At 35.0% G+C, this 24751-nt stretch overlaps 1 protein-coding gene across 1 annotated transcript in view; it reads left to right on the top strand.

The window, feature by feature from the left end:
- Positions 1-24751, top strand: part of TRPM7 (transient receptor potential cation channel subfamily M member 7) — a 54018-nt gene that overhangs the window by 19602 nt on the left and 9665 nt on the right. Inside the window, exons 2-26 of the mRNA XM_048956739.1 lie at positions 1159-1238; positions 3416-3454; positions 3958-4156; positions 5824-6037; positions 6513-6637; positions 7201-7372; positions 7926-8100; positions 9289-9412; positions 10244-10316; positions 10563-10663; positions 11301-11435; positions 11571-11624; positions 12144-12284; positions 12817-12951; positions 13548-13828; positions 14312-14540; positions 15718-15873; positions 15994-16137; positions 16717-16845; positions 17629-17916; positions 19394-19568; positions 20102-20234; positions 21036-21220; positions 21952-22084; positions 22536-23251. Of these exons, the coding sequence (XP_048812696.1) occupies positions 1159-1238; positions 3416-3454; positions 3958-4156; positions 5824-6037; positions 6513-6637; positions 7201-7372; positions 7926-8100; positions 9289-9412; positions 10244-10316; positions 10563-10663; positions 11301-11435; positions 11571-11624; positions 12144-12284; positions 12817-12951; positions 13548-13828; positions 14312-14540; positions 15718-15873; positions 15994-16137; positions 16717-16845; positions 17629-17916; positions 19394-19568; positions 20102-20234; positions 21036-21220; positions 21952-22084; positions 22536-23251 (4336 nt within the window). The remainder of the gene's footprint in view (positions 1-1158; positions 1239-3415; positions 3455-3957; positions 4157-5823; positions 6038-6512; positions 6638-7200; positions 7373-7925; positions 8101-9288; positions 9413-10243; positions 10317-10562; positions 10664-11300; positions 11436-11570; positions 11625-12143; positions 12285-12816; positions 12952-13547; positions 13829-14311; positions 14541-15717; positions 15874-15993; positions 16138-16716; positions 16846-17628; positions 17917-19393; positions 19569-20101; positions 20235-21035; positions 21221-21951; positions 22085-22535; positions 23252-24751) is intronic.

Here is a 24751-nt window from a genome sequence, read left to right as displayed (position 1 = left end):
GTTATCTTAAATTGATCTTGAAATTGCAGTGGGTTGAAAAATATATATTTACTGAACCTGTTAATAAAAAATGGGAAAAAAAGTCTTGATTTCTTCATAGATTCCACTCTATGAACTCTTAACAGGTACATGTGAATAACACAGACCTGTCTTCCCCGTGAGAAACTTCATGCTTGCTCTATTCTATCAAAGTTTTCTAAAGGTAAAATGTAAGTGAAAACAGAGCAAGCTGTCTGCAATGAAGAAATTTTAATGTAATCTTAATAAGGATTTAAGGTAATATTGCATAAGGTGCAAACTGCTATCCCAAAGTTTATCTTGTTTTGAATTGCTAAAAATCCATCTGAGTTCCTTTCTCAATGTGCTGCTGAAGCCTGACGCAGGCAGCATATAATCTGGAGATTATCATGAAACACAGTTGTATCATACACAGTGTAATGTAGTTTCTTAAGCTGAATTGAAACTGTGACCAGTTATTAGAACAGGTAAACATTTGAGGAAGAAAATATCCTTAATTCTATGTTTTGGAACACTTTTCAAGTTTAAGCTTTAAACTCCACTTAGAGATGTTACGTTTTCTATTGAAAAGAAAAGTTTCTTGATGAAGATAGAAGTTATGACCTGATCACGGCTACCAGAAAAGCCAATTAAAAAATTCCTCACCTGCAATTTCAAGATAAAAATTTTACCCTATTAAAAGAGGTAAATAGATGAAACTACTGTTTATCTCAATTATCCTTTTTTTTAAAATGAGCTGTTTTTTTTTTCTTGGCCAACTAGGTGAAGAGTATATTTTGAACAACTGCGTGTAGTGTCTTACATCTTTATTTGCAGATTGCAAATTTTTGCTATTAAAATCTAAATAATAACTTCAAAGCTAACATTTAAAAAGATTTGTGTATAGACCAAGTTAGTGTTACTTCATGATTCTGGTCATCTCAAGTTGTAGGCACTGTGAGAATGCTGCTAGAGCTGTTCTAGGGTCACACATGGTATCCTTAGTTTTTGGGTGATAGCAAAACATTCAATGGTAATGCTTCTTTGTTAGATGTTACTTGGCTTAGTCTTAAATTAAAAGAGTTGTAATTCCTGGTTTCTTCAGAAAGCACTTTTTCAGTGTAAGGTTTACATTCTGTGTTACCTTTTTTTGTTTTTCAGTCACAGAAATCCTGGATAGAAAATACTTTCACCAAGAGGGAGTGCGTGTATATTATACCAAGTTCAAAAGACCCCCACAGGTAGGAGAATGCATGTTATTAGCTACTCAATCTCTATTAAGTACCGTTTTCTGTTTTCTTACCTTCGCTGTTTTTTGTCTGGGCCTTGCCATTCTGTGTGTCTTGATTGGATTTATTTTTTCTTGAATTTATTTTACATTGTAGAAATCTCTAATCAATGTTCCTCTGTTGTCTTTGTTTCTTCTTACCAGTCCTAGTGATGTCTTTGCTGTCTGCACTGTGGGCTGATGGTTTTTTTTTTAGTTCTCTTTCGGTGGCATAGTTCTGAAAAGTGAGAAAGTCTCAGAGAAATACTGAATTTTAAGAATAACAGTCTGTATGGTAACGTATAAAAGTAGACCTGACAGTGAAATAAGAAGGGATGAAGAATTTGTAGAAAGAATAAAGAAAAATGAAAATTATGTTGGGGCAGGGATGAAGGTGGGAGTAGTTCCTTCCAAAACAGAGAGTATAAACAAAAGAAAAATAGTTCAGGTATCAAAAGATTCCATATCACTTCTAGTTGTTTTTCATCCTTTAGGATCTGTAAGGAAAAAATGAATTTGGAAAATGGGGAAATACATTTCCAGAGGGGAAGCTGAGACTAATGAAGGACATCTTCCAAACGTCTGGTTCTGTTTTACTGTATACTAATTCAGAGATATGAAATCAAGCAACAGAAACATTACATTTACTTTCAGCAATTGTTATAAAGATGATTTCTTTGTTCCTACAATGCATGAACTTGATGTGCACAGTCACAACATCTACACTGCAGATGAAAGTCAAGTAGATTCTAAGTTGGTATTTTAGGCAGTTTTGTCTAATCAAAATATGAACTATAAGTTATAAATCAGCTTTGTTCTTTTGGGAGCAAGGTATTGTTTCATGTTTTATGTCTAAGAATTTGTTTTTAGGAAGAAAAAGAACAAAGTAAAAGCTTTAGAATTTTGAAGCTAATGTAAATAGTTCACTGTGTTCCCTGAAACCACGTGATGTGAGAAGCATTTAGAATTTATAGCCATGATTGTAGCACATGGAAAATTTACAATTGCAAACAAAGTAATTAGGAAGCTGTTAAAATTCCCAGAGCATTTCCCGAAGAACTAAATGATCTCCTACGCTTGCCCTTTTAGGTTAACTCATTTACAGCATATAGGGACTTTACAACTTTCCCATCAGATGCCCTTCAGACTTGACACATTGCTTGCTGTTGTTTTGCTGCTGTTCTGGAATTGAGCATAAGAGAATGAGATGCAGATGGGAGAATTCTGTAGCTATCCTTGATCCATACCTTTTAGCACATACTTTCACAACTGCTAGAGAAGGTCTGAAGCTAAAGGTGCAGTATGGAAATGTAGATGATTAGTAGCCAAGTGTAACTTCTAAAGAGGACACAAATAAGAAATTATTTCTGCTGAAAGCCTGCACGTTATTTAAGGTTACTGTGTAAAATATGTTGTTCTATGCTCTTGCACACTAACTCTTAACTATTGTTGTGGTTAAGTAAAAATTGTGGAAAACAAGCGATAGAATTTTGTATCTGCTATACTACTATTAAACATTAATAAAACAATTCTCAGGAAAACAAAATAAATATTAAATATGAAAGAAGGTAAAGATAAAGATTTGTTTTTGTTTAATAAACTTATTGTGTAAAGGTACTGTTCTATGAGATTTGTTCAAACATGTCTTTTTCTGTAGGTGCAGATGGGAAATGATGGAATAGCCTTCCCACATAGGCAGCTCAGCTTGAATGTGTTAGCAGTGCAGAGGCAATGATGTATTGTTAGAATTTGTCAAAGCAAATGCTGGTCTAAGTAACTTCTTGGCACCTGGCAAAGTGTTTCTATTTGAGTACTGCATAATCCAGGCTGAAATGTTCTTGGACTTCAGATACCAATGGTCCAAAGACTAAAAAGTGATTTGAAAGCTCAGAATTGAAGCTTTCACATTTATGCATTTTTGCTTGAGATGTCTACAGCAGTCACATAAATTAGAGAAGTTACCATGTTTAAAATGGGCAAACTTCTGCAGCTTGTTTTCCTTTTACTGTAGGGCAGTAATCTTTTTGTAAGCAGGTGAAGTGGTATGAGTGGCATTTGATCTGTGTTTGTTTGTTTGTTTCTCCACCCACTCTCACTCATCCCTTGAAATTTAAGCTGATGTTTACTCATGTATTTAAATACTTCTTATAGATGCCTTCCAGGATGTCAGATTTGTCAGCAACTTGTCAGGTAAGAGTTCTTTTAATTAAGATATTTATGAATAGGTTTTTTTTCCATTAAGTAATCACTTTTATAATAGTGGTTTTAAAAGTCTTGATCAGTATTGCAAGTGACAAGGCAGTGAAAGGTTAGGTATAAAACAAATACAACTAATGAATAAAGAACTGTCTGTATAATGTAGATCATCTGTTTATACAACTTTAATAAATTACTCAGGTCAAGGAATCGATTTCAGTTTTTAGTGTCCTGTCTACTTACAGTTACTTCTGGTTTCCTACTTTTTGTCACCGCATTCAACATTTTGCATAGCAATTGTCTATGTTATTGTCATTAATTATTATCTCAAATATTTATGGTGACAAGTTTTGCTCTAGAAAAGTGACTTTTATATTATTTAGCATCTTTCTTTTCTAAATCTAACCAATCTGAGTTACAGATAAAAGATTTATTCTCTCATCTTGTAATGGCATATTTGCTCAAGTATTCTAAATGATAGATTTGGTTGGGTGCAGGTGCTGTTGTGGCCGCTTGGTCAGACAACATGCTTGTTTTACTGCAAGTCTCGCCATGAAATACTCTGATGTGAAGCTAGGTGAGAACTGTGATCAGGAAATAGAAGAGTGGTCAGTGGAAAAACATACAGAACAATCCTCTACTGATGCTTATGGTGTCATCAACTTTCAAGGTGGCTCTCATTCTTACAGGGCTAAGGTATGTAAGGCAGTTAATTCTAAACTATGTCTTCTTACTTAAAATATCTTCATACAGATGGTGGATGCTTCGTTTAATTTCTAAAAGTGGAGGCTGAAGGATGAAAATGATGTTTATCATATTGTGGCAAAACAGTGCCCTCTGTTATCATAGTATTTTTATCGTGATCTGAATTCTTTCTTATTTTCTTTATTTTTATTAAAACAGCCACTCAAATCTATCAGAATTAGTGGAATTCATGTACGAGTTTGCCTTCGTGTTGCAAATGGTGATGATGCCTAATCCTTTCAGCAAAACATTGCATTAATAATTCAGTGTCATTGTTTCAGACATCATTAAAATACAGCTTACTCATCAGTGCTGCTGCTTACTCATAACTGTTAAATGTTTATAGAATCTGCTAACTAACATCTGCTATCTGAGCCTTCCTGAAAAATCATTTATAATTACGGACAGGTGAAATACGTGATTTTTCTAGTAGATTTGGTCAAAATTATTGCAGCATAATCAAACCTATCAGAGCAGCCGAGTTTTTTGGGTGAAGGGTTAGTTAAAAACAGGTATGCCTGTAAATGGAAGTTTTGGTAAACAGTTCTTAATTCGCAGGTTGCATTTAATAGAAAGGCTGGAAAACTGGAAATTCTGGCATGTGCTCCACAACTATTTTGTGAAGGGTTTTTAGTTGTGACTGAAATTAGTTAATGCTCATGCAATTCTATCCTTGCAGCTGATACAGTGTAGCTCCAGCTGTGGCTCCAACTGAATAGCAGAGCCAATAGCAGGAGCAATCCAATGCTCTAAATGAGATATCTCTGGAGAGAAGGGCTCTTGGCAGAATTCTTTCCTGTTGGTAGTAGCAATGTGCTTGTTCCTTCATACCTATAGTATACCTTATTCCTTCATATCTATAGCATACCTTAAAATTGATGTAAATCCTTTTTTAGGAGCACAGAAATAGCAAGTTTCTTGTGGTTATTTCCGATGGCTGCTAGTGGGGTCGCTAAAAAGAAAGCTATTGGGATAATGGTCTTTTCAGTTAGAACATTATCCAGATTGGGCTTAATTTCTGCGTGTTATCCCCCTCCTCTCTTGTACAGTATGTATCAAAGATGCAGAAGTGTTTGTAACTGATTGATAATCTACTTAATCTTACGCTGGTAAGCACAGCAAGTTACAAAGTTCCTGTTATTGAAATTTCCTGTTAAAGAATTTAGATTTTCTTCCCATCAGGAACAGGGATGGAAAAGCTAGCAACTGTTTTTCTGTAAGAATTTTCACAAGAAAATGCAAGCCTCTCCCTATTAGGTAGCAAAAGTATTAATATTTCTGAATTCCTTCAAATTTAGAAATGATCCAGCACTTCCTTTTTTTTTTTTTTTTTTTCCAAGGAGGATGTGCCAATGAGATGGAATAATGTGATCTTTCTGTAGTTATTACCTTTCTAGAACTTGCCTTCAAAACTGTTCATTGTCTTGTCCTTAATTTTGAAAGGTGTAAAGTAAGAGTGCATATTTATTGCATTTGCCATGCTTTGAGAAGATAAATTATATTTCCATACCCACGGATAGGGCAGTATGTCCTGAAATACATCCTGGTTCTTGTCTTTACTCATTTATTCTGTGGTGGTTTCCTTTATGAACATATCAACTCTCTTCTTGTGTCTGCAGTATGTGCGATTATCATATGACACTAAACCTGAAGCTATTCTGCAGCTTATGCTTAAAGAATGGCAGATGGAGTTGCCAAAGCTTGTTATCTCTGTACATGGGGGCATGCAGAAATTTGAACTTCACCCACGCATCAAACAGTTGCTTGGCAAGGGTCTTATTAAAGCTGCAGTAACAACAGGAGCCTGGATTATAACTGGAGGAGTGAACACAGGTAAAGTACAAGTGAATGTGCACAGCTAAGAAGATTATAGTTTGTAAAAGCCAAAAGGCTAAATGAATGAATAGCTACATCTTGAAGTAAATGTGGAATTTGATCAAGAGAAACCAAAATAATACATTTTGAACATGTAGCAGGAAAAGCAATATGAATGGTGGTGGTGGTGTTGGGAGGGTTGGTTGGTTTGTTTCAGTTTTAGAAACTGCAAGAAATAAAACTTGATTCACTTTCAACAAGTAGATGAGGGTTCTGAAGACTCTGTAGTTCTTCCTGGGCTAACACTTGCTGTGTTCACAGTACTTTGTCCTATTTTGATAGGTGTACTGTGGGCGCTTTTTCTTTTCTGTTGCATAAAACAGATTCCCAGAACCTTACGGACTGGCCCAATTAGCGAATGAAACAGTTGTATTTCTTAACAAGATGTGGCATTCAATACATTGAAATCCTTTTTGTGTTCAAACACTAACAGGTGTTGCAAAACATGTTGGTGATGCTCTAAGAGAACACGCTTCCAGATCATCTCGAAAGATTTGCACTATTGGGATTGCTCCATGGGGAGTGATTGAAAACAGAAATGACCTTGTTGGAAGAGATGTAAGGATAAATTACCTAACTGAAATGATTATTTGCCTGTTTTATTTTTTACAAATCTGCCCAAGAATCTTTTTTTATTGCTTTGTATCTTTGAAGTGCTTGCTATAATATTAAAGTGCATTGACATATGTGACTTATTGCTAGTTTGTTAGTGTAACAAGTTGCAGACTGCTAATGGAATAGGGAAGGAGCTTGTTCTTAAGTTCTGGATCTTATTTTTTTTCTCCTACTGATATTACTGAATCAAATAACAAAAATGCTGAAGTATTACAGAGAGCTCACATTTACAGAAGGTGATAAATTTTGATGTCTTTGAGGCTAATGTTTGTGAGAGCAATTTTTTACAAAGACACCTTTTCAAGGTACTTTTTTCTGTGCACTCTTTCAGAACAGAATTCTTTTCTGATAGTTGCGTGCTTTCTTGCATAAAACAAAGCTGCTGCAGCTCTTGGTGAATTCAAGCTTACATGTGTCAGTTCTTGCTGTGTCTTGAAATACTGTTGAGTTTTACTGAGACAAATTTGAATCTCTGCAAGTAAATTGTATTGTCTGCTTGTGTTTAGGTGGTTGCTCCATATCAAACCTTGTTAAACCCACTAAGTAAACTAAATGTGCTAAATAATCTCCATTCCCATTTCATTCTGGTGGATGATGGAACAGTTGGGAAATACGGAGCAGAAGTTAAATTGCGGAGAGAACTGGAAAAAACTATAAATTTGCAGCGCATCCATGCAAGTAAGTAATTCTGGTCTGAGTGTTACTGTGCTTTAATGAATAAGGTGCTTTCATCAAGCATTTGAATAATAAAAAAAATACAAAAATCAGTCTGTTTGTATGTTTTAAGTCTGAGTGATTGTTCTGCAAATTTCAACTGCTGCTTTGGTCAGAGCTGAAAAAGCAGTCGGTGCAGATGACTAGCAATAGCTGTCCTGTGGCTGCTCAGTGCATTTGAATTAGCTTTATTTTAAAGCATGGGAATGATATTTTGAAAGTAATTACTTTTTTTTTTTCAAACTTACCGATGTGTGAAGCAGTGCAGACATAATATCCACCATTCTTACTGCTTTTATGTAAATAAAAGTGACAACATAGTTAACATTTGTGTGAATATATAACAATCTCTGTTAGTGTCTCTCCTGTAACTCTGGTGCTGAACCTTCTTTTGCTAGACCTGACAAAATGCTTTCAAGTCTTATGCTTAATTTTTTGCTGACAGTGGGTGAAAAAATGTGACTTACATATTAAAGCACTTTTTTTTTTTTTTTTTTTTTAATGCACAACTTTATAGGAATTGGCCAAGGTGTACCTGTGGTAGCACTCGTATTTGAAGGGGGCCCCAATGTCATACTTACAGTTTTAGACTTCCTTCATGAAAGTCCTCCTGTGCCAGTGGTGGTATGTGAAGGAACAGGCAGAGCTGCAGACATACTGGCATACGTTCACAAGCAAACAGAGGAGGGAGGGTAAGTCCTAGCACTGCTAGCCGAACCGGCACGTAGATGGATTATACATAGATGGATTTCAAGAGCATTCTTTAAAGAATTGGTGCAAGAGCTTTATCCATGCAAAGACAAAAGCTGAAAGTGTGGAGTGTAACTTTGCATGTGACGTAGCTTTCCAGATTTGTTGCAGTAACAGCTTTGGCTGATGATCAAGAATTCTTTTCTAGTTCTAGGCTCCTCCTACATACCTTGTACCAGTTGCACTAAGTACTTGAGTATACTTACATTAACAATAGTTATTAAAGGTTAGGAAAAGCATATGCACCTATGTCCTGAACTATGGGAAATGTCTCGTGTGTAACTGAAGTGTGGCAATTTTGTTACACCATTGTGACTAGAAAGTCCCACTCTGTTCTAATGCTCTGTCTACTTCAACTGGATTTTAATTAAGTAAGGCACAGTAGCTCAAGTGAGAAATAAGATTAAGCATACACAGTAGACTTGCTCAACAAAAGTCAGAGCTGACCAGGCCTTCCAGAGTTATGAGAATAATACAGAGGATAACATTAACCAAACTGCTTGAAAGTATCTCTTGACTACATTGAGTAGAAATATTTTCATCCAGTTAGCTGTTGCTAAGTAACAACTTTTCTGAAAAGGAATTTGTTTCTGTACTTCTTCTGAGTAGTCTTAAAACTGAGCTTTTTACAGACTTCTGTTTAGCGTTGAAAACACTTATCTGTTTAAGCATAGGTTCAACAAGTAAAAGGGATATACTTGTGTTCCATGGTACATAGTGGCTTCTAGTTGGTTGTCAGACTTGCATTAATCCTTATATGTAATTGGGTCTTAGTTGCAAGGAATGCCTCAGACCCAGGAATGTAGAGCTGAAATGTGGCACTAAACCAAACAGTTTTGTCCATAATGAGTAAAGTCAGAAGCAGTTCTGATTCAGAGGGGTGAGTGTGCAGTACTGTCAAAATACTTTAGTCAGCAATCTCTCAGATTTGGCTGTGGGAAAGAAAGGGAGAGAGCTTACTTACTTTTACGAAGCAATATTACAGTCATCAGCTAGGCAGCGTGTGCTTTGACACTGGAACAATGATGAGCTTATAGATTACAAGACTTGTAGAATGGACATCTTGAAACAAATTAATATGTTGTCATTCCTACTGTTCATGTGTAACATGTTTTCATGTTCAATCTCAGGAATGTTCCTGAGGGTGCAGAGCCTGAAATCATTTCAACCATCAAAAAGACATTTAACTTTGGTCAAAGTGAAGCAGTTCATCTGTTTCAGACACTGCTGGAGTGCATGAAAAAAAAAGAACTTGTAAGTAGATCTTGCTATAGAAAAATCTTAGGCAAGGTAATGGCATTTGTGGATATAATATGAAGTTGTATCTCAGTGTTGTGTATGATCAAGTGTTATTCAAAATCATTACTGGTGGATCTCACCAATTATAGAAGATAGTCATTTTTTTGTGGGTAATCTATCTCATGATCAAGGGAGACTTTAATCTTTTAATTATTCCCAGTAATTCAAGTTTATTATTGTTTCCATGCCTGTTCGTTTTCTGCGTGCTGGATTTTGTTCATAGCATGTATGTATTTTGTATGTGGAATATGGGATGCTTTCTCTTGTTTTGATATTTGAGAGCCTGTGATTTTTTTTTCCCCTCTTAATTATTACAATACTAACAAAGGGCTCCTATAATTTTATCACTAAAGCAAAAGCACTTAATAGAACTTCATATACAGCTAAAATTCAGATATGGATGTCTCATTTGGACATCATAGCATGTTGTTCCAAGGTTTAAAATTGGTATAATCATCTAAACTTATTTGTTGGCAGGTTAATCTCATAATATAGGGTGAACTGAAGAAGTAAATAAAACACTAGGTGATGTTTATAGCCAGTGGATTATTGTAATCATACTGAGGGAAGAAGTTCAGGTTGGTTGAAAAGCGTAAGGGATTTTGTTTTTTGTCAGCTGATTGTCTTGTTGTCCTATACTACAGAGTGCACAGTAAAGGTGAATTTAAATGGAGTGTAGACTTAAATTGCATTGAAGATAGACATAAAAATTTGGAGCTAATCCCTTTCTGAAAATCTGAAAATCAATTTTTAACATTTTTTAATCCATTTTACTGTTTTTAACAGATTACTGTCTTTCATATTGGGTCAGATGAACATCAGGACATAGATGTTGCAATACTTACAGCACTGTTAAAAGGTGAGACTCTTAGGTGCTTTTGGAATCTCCAGCTGTTCTTTCTTGATGATTACATGATAATAAAAATCTGTAGTAATCTTTACTTTTGAAGAAAATAACTATCCACTGCTCTCATTTTTTAGTACCATAAACTTTCATAATTGATGAAATAAACTGCATAACATTCAGACGTATTGCTTATTTTACAGGAAGAATGAATATTTATTACATTTTAATTAATTTTTTTCTTTGTTCTTGCTTCTTAAGGCACAAATGCATCTGCATTTGACCAGCTAGTTCTGACACTCGCGTGGGATAGAGTTGACATTGCCAAAAATCATGTTTTTGTTTATGGACAACAATGGCTGGTATGTAAATGGCCTGGAATAAGCAGAATGGTATTTTGTAAGGGAGAAACTTAACTTGCTGTAAAGAAAGAATCTTTTGACTTCTGTAGAGAGATGCTGTAGAATATGGGCAGAGTTATTTTTAGACAGTAATTTTTTTCATACTTCACAGTCTTATAGCTGTATTGTCTTATAGCTGTTATTGTAGTTGTAAATGGCCCAAAAATTTTAGGAATGTGTTAAATATTCTGAGCTAGAGAAGAAATGGTGCTGCAGAAGTTGAAAGCTGAATTGATGTTAGAGATATGCAATGATAGTTCTGGCCATTTGTCCTTCAAAGCGGTGGTGTAAATATTTGATGTCTTCATGTTTTTCATCCAATATCAGTAGGTGAGAAAAGCTTAACTACATTAAACCAAATTAGGCCAGCGTACTACTATTGAGTGTCAGTAGGAGATATATGATCAGAGAAAACACTTAAGTCCTCGTAATATTCTCTCATCCTGTAATTTGTGAAGCTCAGGGGATTTTCAGAACTGAATGTAGCCTTTGGCTTTTCAGACATATAGGATTTCCCTGTTCCGACTCTGAGGATGAGTTTGATTTGTAATCTAAATATACTTACTTCTGTGGTATGTCTGTGGTTCTGTGCTTGTAGGTTGGCTCTTTGGAACAGGCTATGTTAGATGCCCTTGTGATGGATAGAGTTGCATTTGTGAAACTTCTGATTGAAAATGGAGTAAGCATGCACAAGTTTCTTACAATTCCCAGGCTGGAAGAACTTTATAACACCGTAAGTGAATTGTTGGTCATTCTTTTTGTATTTTTTTTTATTTTAGCTAACATTCAAATATTGGGCTTTTACTGTGGTATACTCATGTTGTCTCTGCACTCTAATTTTTTTTTCTCCTCTTCTTTTTTTATAAAGAAACAAGGCCCAACCAACCCAACACTCTTCCATCTTGTTCGAGATGTCAAACAGGTATACTGTAATTGTAAAAATCTGTCAAACTAAACCAGGTTTATTATTATTTATTATGTTTGACTGTCAATTGAATCTCGGCTTTACTAATTAGATTTTGCTGAAGCAGCAAACTGTGTCTGCAGTCATGCTTTTGTTTCCAGTATTTGTAGTTGTGTGGAGTAGGTGGTGCCTTGCTGCCACACAGATGTGTGTTATATATGATAAGTATTGCCTTTTTCATCTTAGTTGTGATTGCTTTGCTTTTTGAGAGTTTGGAAGCTGATAAAAGACAAAAAACCAATGCATGACCCCTAGCATCTAACCTCATAGGAGAAATTGTACAGAAGAGAAGCTATGAGCTTGTCTTTTCTGAAATTGGTAAATATTGAACCATGTAGATGCTTTGTGTCTTTTAAATATAAAAATTATTTTGTTTTTGTTTGTTTATATTTAGACTTGTAATGTTTAGGAACATTCTAGGCAAGTTTAAATTGAGATTATAATTTGCAAAACTGAAAATACCTTTTGTATTCTTAGGGAAATCTTCCTCCTGGTTATAAAATCAACCTGATTGATGTGGGGCTGGTTATTGAATATTTGATGGGAGGAACCTACAGATGCACCTACACAAGAAAACGCTTTAGAGCTATTTACAATAGTCTCAGTGGGAACAACCGGGTACGTGGCAACTGGGTACCAAGGCATGCTGATTTGTTTGTACATAATTAAAAAAACTAGATATTTTAGTGAAAAATTGGAGCTATATTATTTTGTTCTTTTCATCAAGGGACTGATTCTCTTATAGGCTGTGATACAACATATGAGGGCAACTGGTAGCTATTTGCAATGAGAACAAAAATTTTTTTATCATTTTTCTTTCTTACTCCAGCATATCCAAATTTCTTCTGGTATTTTCTCTCTTCCTAGAGGGGAAGAATGGGTGCCAAACACGCAGATTCCCTTGGGCGTGGGATGCAGATACTGTAACTTCTTGGCAGTTACACTAATTGCTTTACTATTTTGTGAGTTTAAAATAAATAAATAATCCTTCTTACGTAACCGACGAGAGCGCTAATTGTTGCTGTTATATAAATTGGTCACTGTTTAATTGCTCAACTTAGTATCTAGCTGTAAACAGCTTGTTATATACTGCTTAATAAGTAGATGTAAAGAAAACAAGCCAAACCTCTTCCTATTATTTTTGCTACAGCGATCTGGGCGAAATCCTTCAAACACTACTCCTCAGCTGTGTAAAAGCCATGAGTCTTTTGGCAACAGGGCAGACAAAAAGGAAAAGATGCGACATAATCACTTCATCAAAACAGCACAGCCATACAAACCAAAGGTACAGATGTTTAAGGGGAAAGTATGTGATTTAATTTTAAGCAGTTAAGAGTGGAGAATCTGGTTGAAATCCAAGTGCAGTAGCAGCAGTTCTACTGACTTCAGTAAAACTGGGGTTTCAGCCTTTTGTACTTGCTAATGAACTGTCTAGCACACTTACAGCATTCTGTAAGTAATGTCTGTATTAGTCTTCCAGATAATCTCTGATGTGCTAGTGAGCAAAAAGCTCATGTTTGGAACAGTTCTGTTACTGGGGGGAACCTACATGATTTTATAGATGAAGCAAGATTTGGCCAGGATATTCTAGAGGAATTTTCACAGGTTTCTTCCTTTCTATGTAGGTATGATAGTTACTGTATTGCATTTGATCCATAAAATCAAGATAGTCCATTCTCACTGTTATTAAAAATGAATTGTACTTAACTGAAGTTTGAAGCTGAAGAACAAAAGTTCTATCTGCTTCTGAAATGTTTAGAAATGTTTTTTTTTTAAGGAATATACAACACTTTACATTAGAGCACTTGGTATTTTAATTCGGATTATATAATGGTCAAGTTTAGTGATATAGAAATGTAACTTTCTGATTTTATTTTAAAGATTGACACTGGTGCAGAAGAGGGAAAAAAGAAAAGAACCAAAGATGAAATAGTAGACATAGATGATCCTGAAACGAGACGTTTTCCTTATCCTCTCAATGAGCTGTTGCTTTGGGCGGTGTTGATGAAGAGGCAGAAGATGGCCCTTTTCTTCTGGCAGCACGGGGAGGAGTCCATGGCAAAAGCCCTAGTTGCATGCAAAGTGTATCGTTCAATGGCATATGAAGCAAAACAAAGTGACCTTGTTGATGACACTTCAGAAGAACTGAAACAATATTCCAAGTAAATTACATTTATATAATTAAACTGTGTTCTTGGAATTTCCAGTAAAAACAATGGGCTGTATTACTAGCTAATAAAAACAATTCCATTAGCACACTCATAGGAAGTTCCTTTTTGCTGATGATGATTCAGTGGTACTCTAGTAAAAGTTGGGTATTAGATATTGCTCGTAACAGCAGAGAGCTGCTAAAATCAGGTTTTATGTTTAAATTAAAATGGACTGAATGTGCCACTTGGAACCATCTGACCTTCTTGTATACTGTTTTAGCTGCTATTTGTAGTCCATGTATACATATATATATATATGTTTTTTTTTTTTTTTATGGAAGTCACAAATTTATGTTATAAATTCATGTACCAGAAAGGACAGGCAATAGTCCAGTCAAGTTATGTTCTTGGGAACTCGATTACACAAGAAAATTCGACTCAGAATCTATACATACTAAGTGTTGTTTGTTTTGATGCTTTTTCTCTTCATTCTAGCGAGTTTGGTCAGCTGGCAGTGGAACTGTTAGAACAGTCCTTCCGACAAGATGAAACTATGGCGATGAAGTTACTAACATATGAGCTTAAAAACTGGAGCAATTCAACTTGTCTGAAGCTGGCGGTTTCATCAAGGCTTCGTCCATTTGTTGCTCATACTTGTACACAAATGTTGTTATCAGATATGTGGATGGGAAGGCTGAATATGAGGAAGAATTCATGGTATAAGGTAAGCGTCATCACTTTTTATTGCTGACATAAAAAAGATCAACAGAATGTATGTCTAGATGGAAAGGAAAATATGTGCTTAAATGCTTTCAGCATAAAGCTTTCACCACTGTAGCTTGTGTTAATAAATTCCATGAAACTGTCTCCTATAACATAATCAAAACTGGAATTATTTATTGTTAACTCTTCTGTTGTCACTCTGTTGTCTTTTCAAATAAGGTACAGAAATACAAAAGGCAAAGAACAGGCAAGTAGTCTTTGATCGTAGGCTTAAAGAGATCTTGTGAATACTAATCCCCTACTAAAAATATAGTGGTTAAAACAAATAAATAACAGACAGAAAACCCACTGTAAGAACATAGTTTCCTGCATTTTGGATTTTTACCGGCAACACAGACTTGATGTAGAAAAGCTTTCTATATATTCTATTTTGGAGGAAGAAGCTGAGCAAAAGAAGGGCACAGAGTGAAACAAGGGTAGGCAAATTGGGGATAGGCTTTCTGACAGTGCCTTTTGATACAGATCAATTGAACCAACATGAGAGTTGCATATATCTTTGAAGTGCTCGACCAGAAACTTACTGCTGCTAGGAATGTAGTGAAGTGCATCTCTTGTACAAATTATCAACAAGCATCACTTAACTCGTGACCTACTAAAATCCTCCTTGATAACTGATTAACAATTTTCTTGCTTGCTTTGTAACCAGCTAATAACAATAAATAGCTTTTACTTAATCCCTTCATCCATACCATAGCTTTCATTTTTCTACCATGAGTTGAATGACGAGTCCCACTCACATGCTTCTAAAATATGCCTTGATAGTTTGTGGCTCCAGAGTTTCTGGGAGTGAGTTAAAGAAAAAGCTGAAATAGAATTACTCTGGATCTTCAGGCTCACAGTACATTCTTTTTAGCTGCTTCTAGTTCTGGAGTTTGTTGGTTCTTTCCCTTTCCTGTTTCTAAAAGTGAAGGAACATTCTGTATATGTCATCTTAGCTATTATTACTTACATACAAACTTAGGAGGCTAATTAGTTCCTACACTTTTTTCCTCTAACAAGCAAGGGCAATCTGGCTAGTGTATTTTCAGCAAATATTTTACGTATTGTTGTATTCTGATATTATTCTGATATTTTAACCTAACTGTGAACCGTTTGAACTTAATCTTCATCTTTTTCAGGTGATATTGAGTATTTTACTCCCACCTGCTATACTTCTGTTGGAATATAAGACTAAGGCTGAAATGTCACATATTCCTCAGTCTCAAGATGCACATCAAATGGCAATGGATGACAGTGAAAACAACTTCCAGAATGCAGCAGATGAAATACCAATGGTAATGGTGGTGGATAATAATATTAAAAATTTCTAATTTAAAATAAATAATTGTGTTTTTCAATTAAATTTTCAAATGCATGCCTCTCTGTATGTGAAGCTAACAATCCTTTTGTTTTAGGAGGTGTTTAAAGAAGTAAGGATCTTGGACAGTACCACAGAGAAGCATGATATGGAGACCCCAGCAAAACCTAAAAGACTTCCAATTACACAGAAGTTTTATGCATTTTATCATGCACCAATTGTGAAGTTTTGGTTTAATACTGTGAGTTCTCTATTGTGTAATGTTTTTTTTTTGTTTGTTTGTTTTTGTTTGTTTGTTTTTGACAACTAATGTGGGTATGTGGGTTCTTCCTGTGATATAGTTCTGTGATTTGCATCAGTTTGTGTTTTTTTAAATGCAAAAAAAAAAAAAATCTTACTCTGGTAAACTGGAAGTGAGAAGTAGTTGATTCTGAAAAAAATACACATGCAGTGCTTAGCATTTTTAATGTTCATGAGGTTGGTTTTGAAAAATAGTAATTTTTTATGCTAAGAGAGTAATTAGTGTAAAAATTTTCATTCTGGCCTGAGTAATTAATTTCATCATTCATTTGAAGGAATTCTGTATTTATTTATAGGATAAAAAGTGTTAATGCCCCAGGTTTTAAAAGTTATTCTACAAACTTCTGTTCTAAGCAAATATGATTCCCATATAAATAATAACTTGTCTGCTTAAAGAGTTAAAACGTAGTTCTGTAATTCTACTTGAAGCTGTTATTGTATACATAAAAAGAAAAAATCCACACATTTATAAGGAATTCTCTTCTGTAATTGTATGTGTAATTTTTCTTGCTGTTTTTAGTTGGCATATTTAGGATTCCTCATGCTCTACACATTTGTGGTTCTTGTAAAAATGGAAGAAGTGCCATCTGTCCAAGAGTGGATTGTTATTGCTTACATTTTCACATCAGCAATTGAGAAAATTCGTGAGGTATGTCTCTAACAGTCTGTGATTTTATTTTTGTGTCAGTTACAACAGCATGCTTCAAACCATGGTAATAAACAAAAGCCTGAGAAACTTTAGGAACCTGAGTGTATGATGCATAATACCTTTGCCCTATCATGGTCATACTTTGGAGAACAAAAGAAATATATCAGTGGGCTGATCTTTATTTTTTTTTTTAATGTGTATTTACTTACTGCCCCTGTGACCATCTAATCAGGTTCTAACAAAAAGCCTTACTTTTCTGGGAAATTAAATCTGTACGCATCTATTAGCATAAATCAAACTGCCATTAAGACCAAGCTGAAACAAAAGCAGAAGAAACTTTATTGAGATAGATATCTGCCACAACCACAGTGTTGCTGACCAGCAAGGGTCTTTTGAGAAGTTCTGTTAGAATTTTTAAATAGGAGAGGGAAAGCTACTTTGCTGGCTGTACATTTCAGGTGCAACTGACAGGAAGTAGGGCTTGGTTTTTGTCACAGTAACTGCCTGGAGGAAAAACAAAAAAAATCAACAAAAAAACCCCCTAAGAAAATAGCAAATAAAGCAATTTCTTCCTTCATAACTTGTACAGATAGAAGGAAACACTGTTTCCTTGTCATAGTTATGAAGCTGGCACGGTTAAACGCTATTCTTTGGATTCCTCAGTGCAAAACAGTTGTCCACTCAAATACGTGTTTTATTTTTGCAAGTATAACATTTTCCGAACATGATTCATCTGTTCCAGTGTTGTTTCATTTGGACTAAATGTTTATTTTTTCATTGCAGATTTTTTTTATGTCAGAAGCTGGGAAAATTAATCAGAAGATTAAAGTATGGTTCAGTGATTACTTCAACATTAGTGACACAGTTGCTATTGTCACTTTCTTCATTGGATTTGTTTTAAGATTTGGAGCAAAGGGCAATTTTGGTGAAAACACCTATAGAGAAAATTACATATTTGTTGCTGGAAGAATAACGTACTGTCTCAATATAATTTTTTGGTATGTGCGATTACTGGATTTTTTAGCTGTTAACCAACAGGCTGGACCTTACGTTATGATGATTGGAAAAATGGTAAGGACAATTTTACTTTTGTCTTTTTGACTGAAATACCTTTGTTTTGCTGCATCTGTTTATAACTTCTCAGTTTTATTTCAAGACACGTTGCTTACCTTGTTGCAGTAGGTCAACAAATCAGTGTGCAGAAGTAGTTAGCTGGAATGTAACTTAATGTGTTTCAAAACAAGCACCGTTAGAAGTCATCTATATTATGGAACTTTCTCTGTCATGGATCTGTAAAAAGAGGAAGATCTTCCTTCTAAACTCTGTTAAATGTCTGAGACGTGAAAGAATACCACAATATTCCTTCCTTGGTTAATCTAGCGTTGCTTCCCTTTTGGCTTTGAAATCTATTTATACTCCTGAGGTTTTCTTGACTTTGTGCTATCTACTACAAGATTTAACTTTATAAGTAACTTAACTTCCCTGTAAATGAGCTGTTTTAAATGTTTTTGGGTAGCTTTCCACAATTGCTCTCAAAATTAGATACTTCCCACAGGCTATCTTCTCATACAGTTGTGTATACCCTCACATTCTACTACTTGTGACAATGAGGCCTTCGAATTTTCTTTCTTTCAACCAGAATGTTATTTGGTATGTTAGTTGATGTCCAACATTGAGGTCTGTTCGGACTGTATTTATCACTATTCACGTAGTGCAGTTGTGTTCTGTAGTGTGGGAGCGTATTTTCAGGCAAGCGGTTGAGTGGTGGCTACCACACCGTCCTTGAGATCCATTTCTTTTCAAAAGCTTAGTAAATTGCTGTAACAAAGGGAAGGTAATGCTAGGAGTTACAGACTTTCTAGCATTAACATGACAAGAGTGGAGTCGTGTTAATGGATTCTATAATAAGACTGAGAAAAGTGATCAATGAAAGTCATAAGAAGAGAAATGAAGAGCAAGTGGCAGTGTTTTAAGCCCTAAGAACCATATGTATGAAGGGGGAAGGGGTGTTCCCACTGCCTCTAAAATGGTTCCTACAAAGTTAAATGCTGTCACTCTTTAAAAGGCATGTGTCGAGCTGCTTGTTTTCTCAATTTGATACGTTAGTAGCATAGGTTCTGTTTATTCAGTCCTTTCTCAGTCCTTCAGAAGCTACACAGACATTTTGTGCAGCTATTCACTGAATTCAGAAAATAATGCTTCTTCATCAGCTGCTGCTCTTCCACATAATGAGTATTTGAGTTAAAAAGAAAATACCTTTTGGCTAAGAATAGTAAACATGCTATAAGAAAAGAGAGGAGAAAAAAAAAAGAAATTTTGTACAGGGTTTGTTATTTAGCAAAATTTGCTGCCTGAAATGCAAGCACCTTAGACTTTTCCTTAAGCAACACAAAAAATTCATCAAACTTATGCTGTCAATGTAAAAATGTTTAAAGTTGTGAAAGCCTGATTTTGACCTTGTATATTAACTGACTTTGGTGTGTATGCATGTGTATAAATGTGTGTGCATATACATATATATTTGTTTTTTTTTTTTTTTTTTGTATAGGTGGCCAACATGTTTTACATTGTGGTGATTATGGCACTTGTACTGCTTAGTTTTGGTGTTCCCAGGAAGGCAATATTATACCCTAATGAGGCACCATCTTGGACTCTTGCTAGAGATATTGTATTTCATCCATACTGGATGATTTTTGGTGAAGTGTATGCCTATGAAATTGATGGTAAGATTCTGAAGCAAGTAATAAGGCTTATTCTGATAAAATCTTATTAAGATTTTATTTTTTGACATTAAATGCCCAGTATTGTTGATGTGGATTCCATTCACTGGATTATCTTCTCTTTCTCACTTACAACTACGTAACTTCTTGATTTGACTCTTCCATTATAATTTATGAAGCTTAAATAACTTAGAATGAAAATTCTACTTAAGTGGGCTTTCTAATAAGGCTATTCCTAACAATATTTTGGAATGTTTCCACCCAGATACCTTGCCATAATTTTTGGCTGTTACGATGCTTTGCTATTTCTTTTTCTTATATTTATTTATTTATTTTAAAACCAATAATATAAATATACCATAGTAATAACTAGGAACTGCCTCCTGTATCCTTCTTCTATGTTCCTAAGTATGTAGAGGTATTTTGAATTGCAGAACAGTGCATGTTGTTTATTGTGCAGCCTTTCATCCTTTTTCCTGGCTGTATCTGCCGTGAGTTCTAAAGTTGTACCTATTTTGCTTTTTTCCCTAACTCAGTTTGTGCAAATAATTCTGAGTCACAAGTTGCTCATCTCTGCGGGCCAGGAACATGGTTGACCCCATTTCTTCAAGCTGTCTACCTCTTTGTACAGTACATAATTATGGTTAATCTCCTTATTGCATTTTTCAAGTAAGTATATGGAATAATTACTTATTTTTGCTAATCCTTGAGTATATTAATTTCACTTTAATAATGGTAAGATCAGAACTGTTACCAGTTTGAGGCAATTCAATTTGGTGAAAGCATTTTCAGATTCAAAAGCTAGTCTTCCTCACTGCAAACTGCATGGCAAGGAAGGGAAATTTGTGATATGACTAACATGTGTCACATCTGCAAGACCAAAGTGAACCAGATTTTTGTCATAGATTGAAAGCATTTTGTAATTTCTTTTCTTTGTAAAGAAACAAGGTTGTTTCTGGATCAGTATATTGACTGATGTTCCTCAATTCGTTTAAAGCTCTCTTCAACTGAGTTTAGTTGCAGAGTAGTTTAAGTCTATTGGAATTATCTGCAAGTATTTTATGTATGGGAATAAGCAGCTTGCTAACACATAGGAATGGTAGGCTGCAGAAATGTGGAGTGATTAAAAAAAAATTCAGAACTGTTGAGTTGCAAATACTTTTTCTTAACAAATTTGAAAATTGATCTCAATGCCTTTCATTTTTGAGGAAAAGTACTGAGATGGTACCAGACAAGAGATTTCTAATTTTCTCCCCGCTTTAGAGCACAGTCTTTTCTTGAGTGTTTCTAGCTTCCACTATAACTACTTGTGCAGTGAAAGACAAGTTTGTTTTTCTTTCTTAACTAACTAGCCTTAAGACTCAAGATTGTTGAAGGATTTTTATTTTATTGCTTTTTTAATACCTTGACAACAAGCATTAAAAAGCAACAAAACTTGAATTGTCTAACGCTTTTTTTTTTTCCTTTCAGCAATGTGTATTTACAAGTAAAGGCAATTTCAAACATTGTATGGAAGTACCAACGCTATCATTTCATTATGGCCTATCATGAAAAACCGGTTCTGCCTCCACCACTTATTATTCTTAGCCATATGGCTTCCCTGTTGTGTTGTATATGTAAAAGAAGAAAGACAGACAAGACTTCAGATGGGCCAAGTACGAGCAGTTATTTTAAAAAAAAAAGAAAAGTTATGATTCTTTTTATGTGTTTAATGCAGGAAAGTGCAGTCTTGGTTGAAATGTATATTTTCAACAAAGTTGAGAAGCTGGACTTTGATCCTACTGGGTCCTTTCTAACTCAGAAAATTCTATAATTCTAAGTGGGTCTTTATTTTTTCTTTAATGGTCAATATTGAATAAGACTGATTCTGTTCAAAGTTTCAGTGTTTTTACAAAGTGTAATATACAGCCTCAAGAAAATCTCCAGTTAAACTAAGTTTAAAAAAAAAAAAAAAAAAAGCCACCAAAAAATTAATTTTTCTGTTTGTGTTATTGGGACAATATATATTTATAGATATTGTGTGTGTGTGTGTGTGTGTGTATATATATATATATTTTTTTTTTTCCACGAAAACTGATCTTATTTAAAAATCTTTCGAAGATGAAAAAATAAAAATAAAATATTTCAGCTAAGAAACCTCAGGAATTTAGCCCCTGCCTTAAGGAAAGAAGGTGTGTGGGTAGGGGCTGTGCAAGCATCATTGTTCTTATTTTAGGCAAAATCTTTGACATTATCTACCTTTTTCTCTAGCAAAGAGAGAAAGGGTGCTAGACGTCACTGCTTTGTTTTTCTTCTAACACCATTTGTAAGGTTGTGGCTATTAATCTCTGATGTCTATACTGCTTTACGTCGTATTCATCTTCTGAACTCTTTAATCTCTTTTTAGAACTCTTCCTGACAGAAGAAGATCAAAAGAAACTTCATGATTTTGAAGAGTTATGTGTTGAGATGTATTTCAATGAGAAGGATGACAAATTTCATTCTGGAAGCGAGGAGAGGATTCGAGTCACTTTTGAACGGTAAAATTTTTACAAATAACATTTTGAATCGAGAAGCTTAGAACTGTGATTTTTAACTGCTTTGAGGAGGGTAAATGCAGTTCAATAAAATAGTCAAATGAAGTATTTGTGCAAACGTAGGGTGGTGCCTTTCCATTTCTATGCAGAAGCTAACAATGTGAGTTGTTTCCTTATCTGTAGAATAGCATTTCCAGCACTTGGTAAGCTGTGGCAATAGTAAGCCAAAGCATTTGAAAATGTGTTGTAGGCCCTTAGTTGACGTGTATGCTAATTCTATGATTCAAAAATATTTACAAATGTTGTATTACACAGAAGTCCGATGCTCTAGTTTATAGCATCCTGAAATCAGGGTTTTTTTTCCTCAGATGGGCAGAAAAAGTTACAAAGATGTTCTGTTTGCTTATTGAAAAAAATACTTTTCATAGCTCCTTCATAATTTGATTTTTCTTAGGGTGGAACAAATGTGCATACAGATAAAGGAAGTTGGAGATCGTGTCAACTACATAAAACGGTCGCTACAGTCTTTAGATTCACAGATTGGCCACCTACAGGATCTCTCTGCTCTAACTGTGGATACTCTGAAAACACTGACTGCTCAGAAAGCTTCAGAAGCTAGTAAGGTTCACAATGAAATTACACGGGAATTGAGCATTTCAAAACACTTAGCACAAAACCTCATTGATGATGGCTCTCTAAGATCTTCTGTGTGGAAAAAGCACAGCATTGGAAATGTCTTCGGTTCTTTTCCTCAAGGAGGCCTTGAAAATAACAATGCTTTACTCTGTAGCATTTCGATACGTGATGACAAAGAAGTCCAGCATAAAACAATTGGTCAGGAGTTGGCTCAAGTTGCCCGAAGAGAAGAAATAAACTTTCAAGAGGCAGGTTCCTCAGGCAGTGCCTTATTTTCCAATGTTGTTTCCCCTCCAGAACTTCGCCAGCGAATACAGGCTTCAGAGATCTCAAAATCCTCCAGTAAAAGTAAAAAATTAGGCAATTCGTCTAACAGTATGCCACATGTAGCATCCCCAACAGCTAAATTTTTTGTTAGCACTCCATCTCGTCCCAGTTGCAAAAGTCAGCTGGATTCTTCAACAAAGCATGAAGAGACTGTTTGTTCTAAGGCTACAGAAGGAGAAAATAATGTAGAATTTGGTGCATTTGTTGGTAAGTATGACAAAGTAGATTCTGAATGTCCTGAAGTCATAATTAGCTGCTCTTATCCTCTTGCTTCTGGCTCTGCTTGCCTTGCTTTCACTCAACCTTGTGTTGAAAATGGAGGATACATTAATTGTGGTTTTATTCATGATGAGAGTGACACTAATGATAACTACAGCTGCAGAGTTGACAAATGTGATCACCAGTCCTCTGTCAACTTATCGAAGAACAAACCCCAAATGAAGTTGTCTTTGTCAACTGGCGACTTGACGTCAACAGTCAACGACTCACATGGAAAATTGAATGTTAAAGATGAACTTTCCAAAAGTCAACATGTTCATGCAATGGAACTACAAAACCAAGATTTATGTTCTAACATCCTTATGGGACTACTTCATAAACTGTGGACCAAATCTAAACCACAAGGTTTGACTTATCAAGAATTGTATGGTATTTTGGGTGTATTCCGGTTGCAGGTGACTTTATTCTACCATTTTGCTCTGCTTTTTTTTGCTTTTAACATCTCTAATTTCCCTATGTTGCTTGAACATTATTTTTTTTTAACTTAAAAATTATCATTTCTTTATAATTCTGTCACATAGACAATATTTTTCTGGAAAACACTAGCCAGTTGTTGAGTATAGCAGTTTTATGCAATCAGCTGCTCTGCAACTTGGTATGGCCAATGTAGATAAACTTTGCAAGTTATTATAAAGCTCTTTTCATTTCATAAATTTAAAAATATTGTCTATTCCTTGACTTAATTACAGAAGACTTCTTAGGCTGATGGAATCCTGGATAAATATCTTTGTGGTATCTGTGTCAAACTGAGGGATCCTCCTATACTGTGTTTCTAAACACTGTTGAATTTGGGATCTTCCACTGTTGCTATGTACTTTTTAGCAGTCCTTTCAGAAAGCTTCCAAAATTCTTTTATTAAATAACGGTGTTATGCCTCCCCTGAAATTTTGCTTACCACTAAAAAGTCGCATGTTTCTGGTTTAAATATCTTCATATTTGAATGGAAAAACAGTGGCAGATTCGTTGCAAAATACAGGTGTGGGTTTACTAACCGATTTCTGTGAAATAGATAAAGCTTTAAGTAGGTTCAGTGTATCTGGAATTGTTAAGTTGCCTGTGGAAGTGTTGTCTTGCTCCAGCGCAGGGATGTCTCTATTTCAAAGATGTGTTGAGGATGTAAAATCTTAATTTTTAGACGACTTTACTACTGTGAAACTTAAAATTCTACGATGATACCTCCATACGTCATTGATAGATTTGTTACTGTAGGAAGAGTGTCTCTGCATTTGTACACACTAACTTTTGTTTATAATTTCCTCCTGATTCAAAAGAAGAATACCACCTCCCTTTTTTCTAATTCAGAAAGCAAGACTAAATAGATGTAATGGATTCAGTGATTGTGTAAATCTATCTAATCTGTGAATGTACTTCACCACTAATAACTTTAAATACTAACTATACTTATTTTACTGGAGCCAAATTTTTAGT

The sequence above is a fragment of the Lagopus muta genome, chromosome 10 (assembly GCF_023343835.1).
Source record: "Lagopus muta isolate bLagMut1 chromosome 10, bLagMut1 primary, whole genome shotgun sequence".
Lineage (NCBI taxonomy): Eukaryota > Metazoa > Chordata > Aves > Galliformes > Phasianidae > Lagopus > Lagopus muta.
This window is presented reverse-complemented; position numbering and strand designations above follow the sequence as displayed.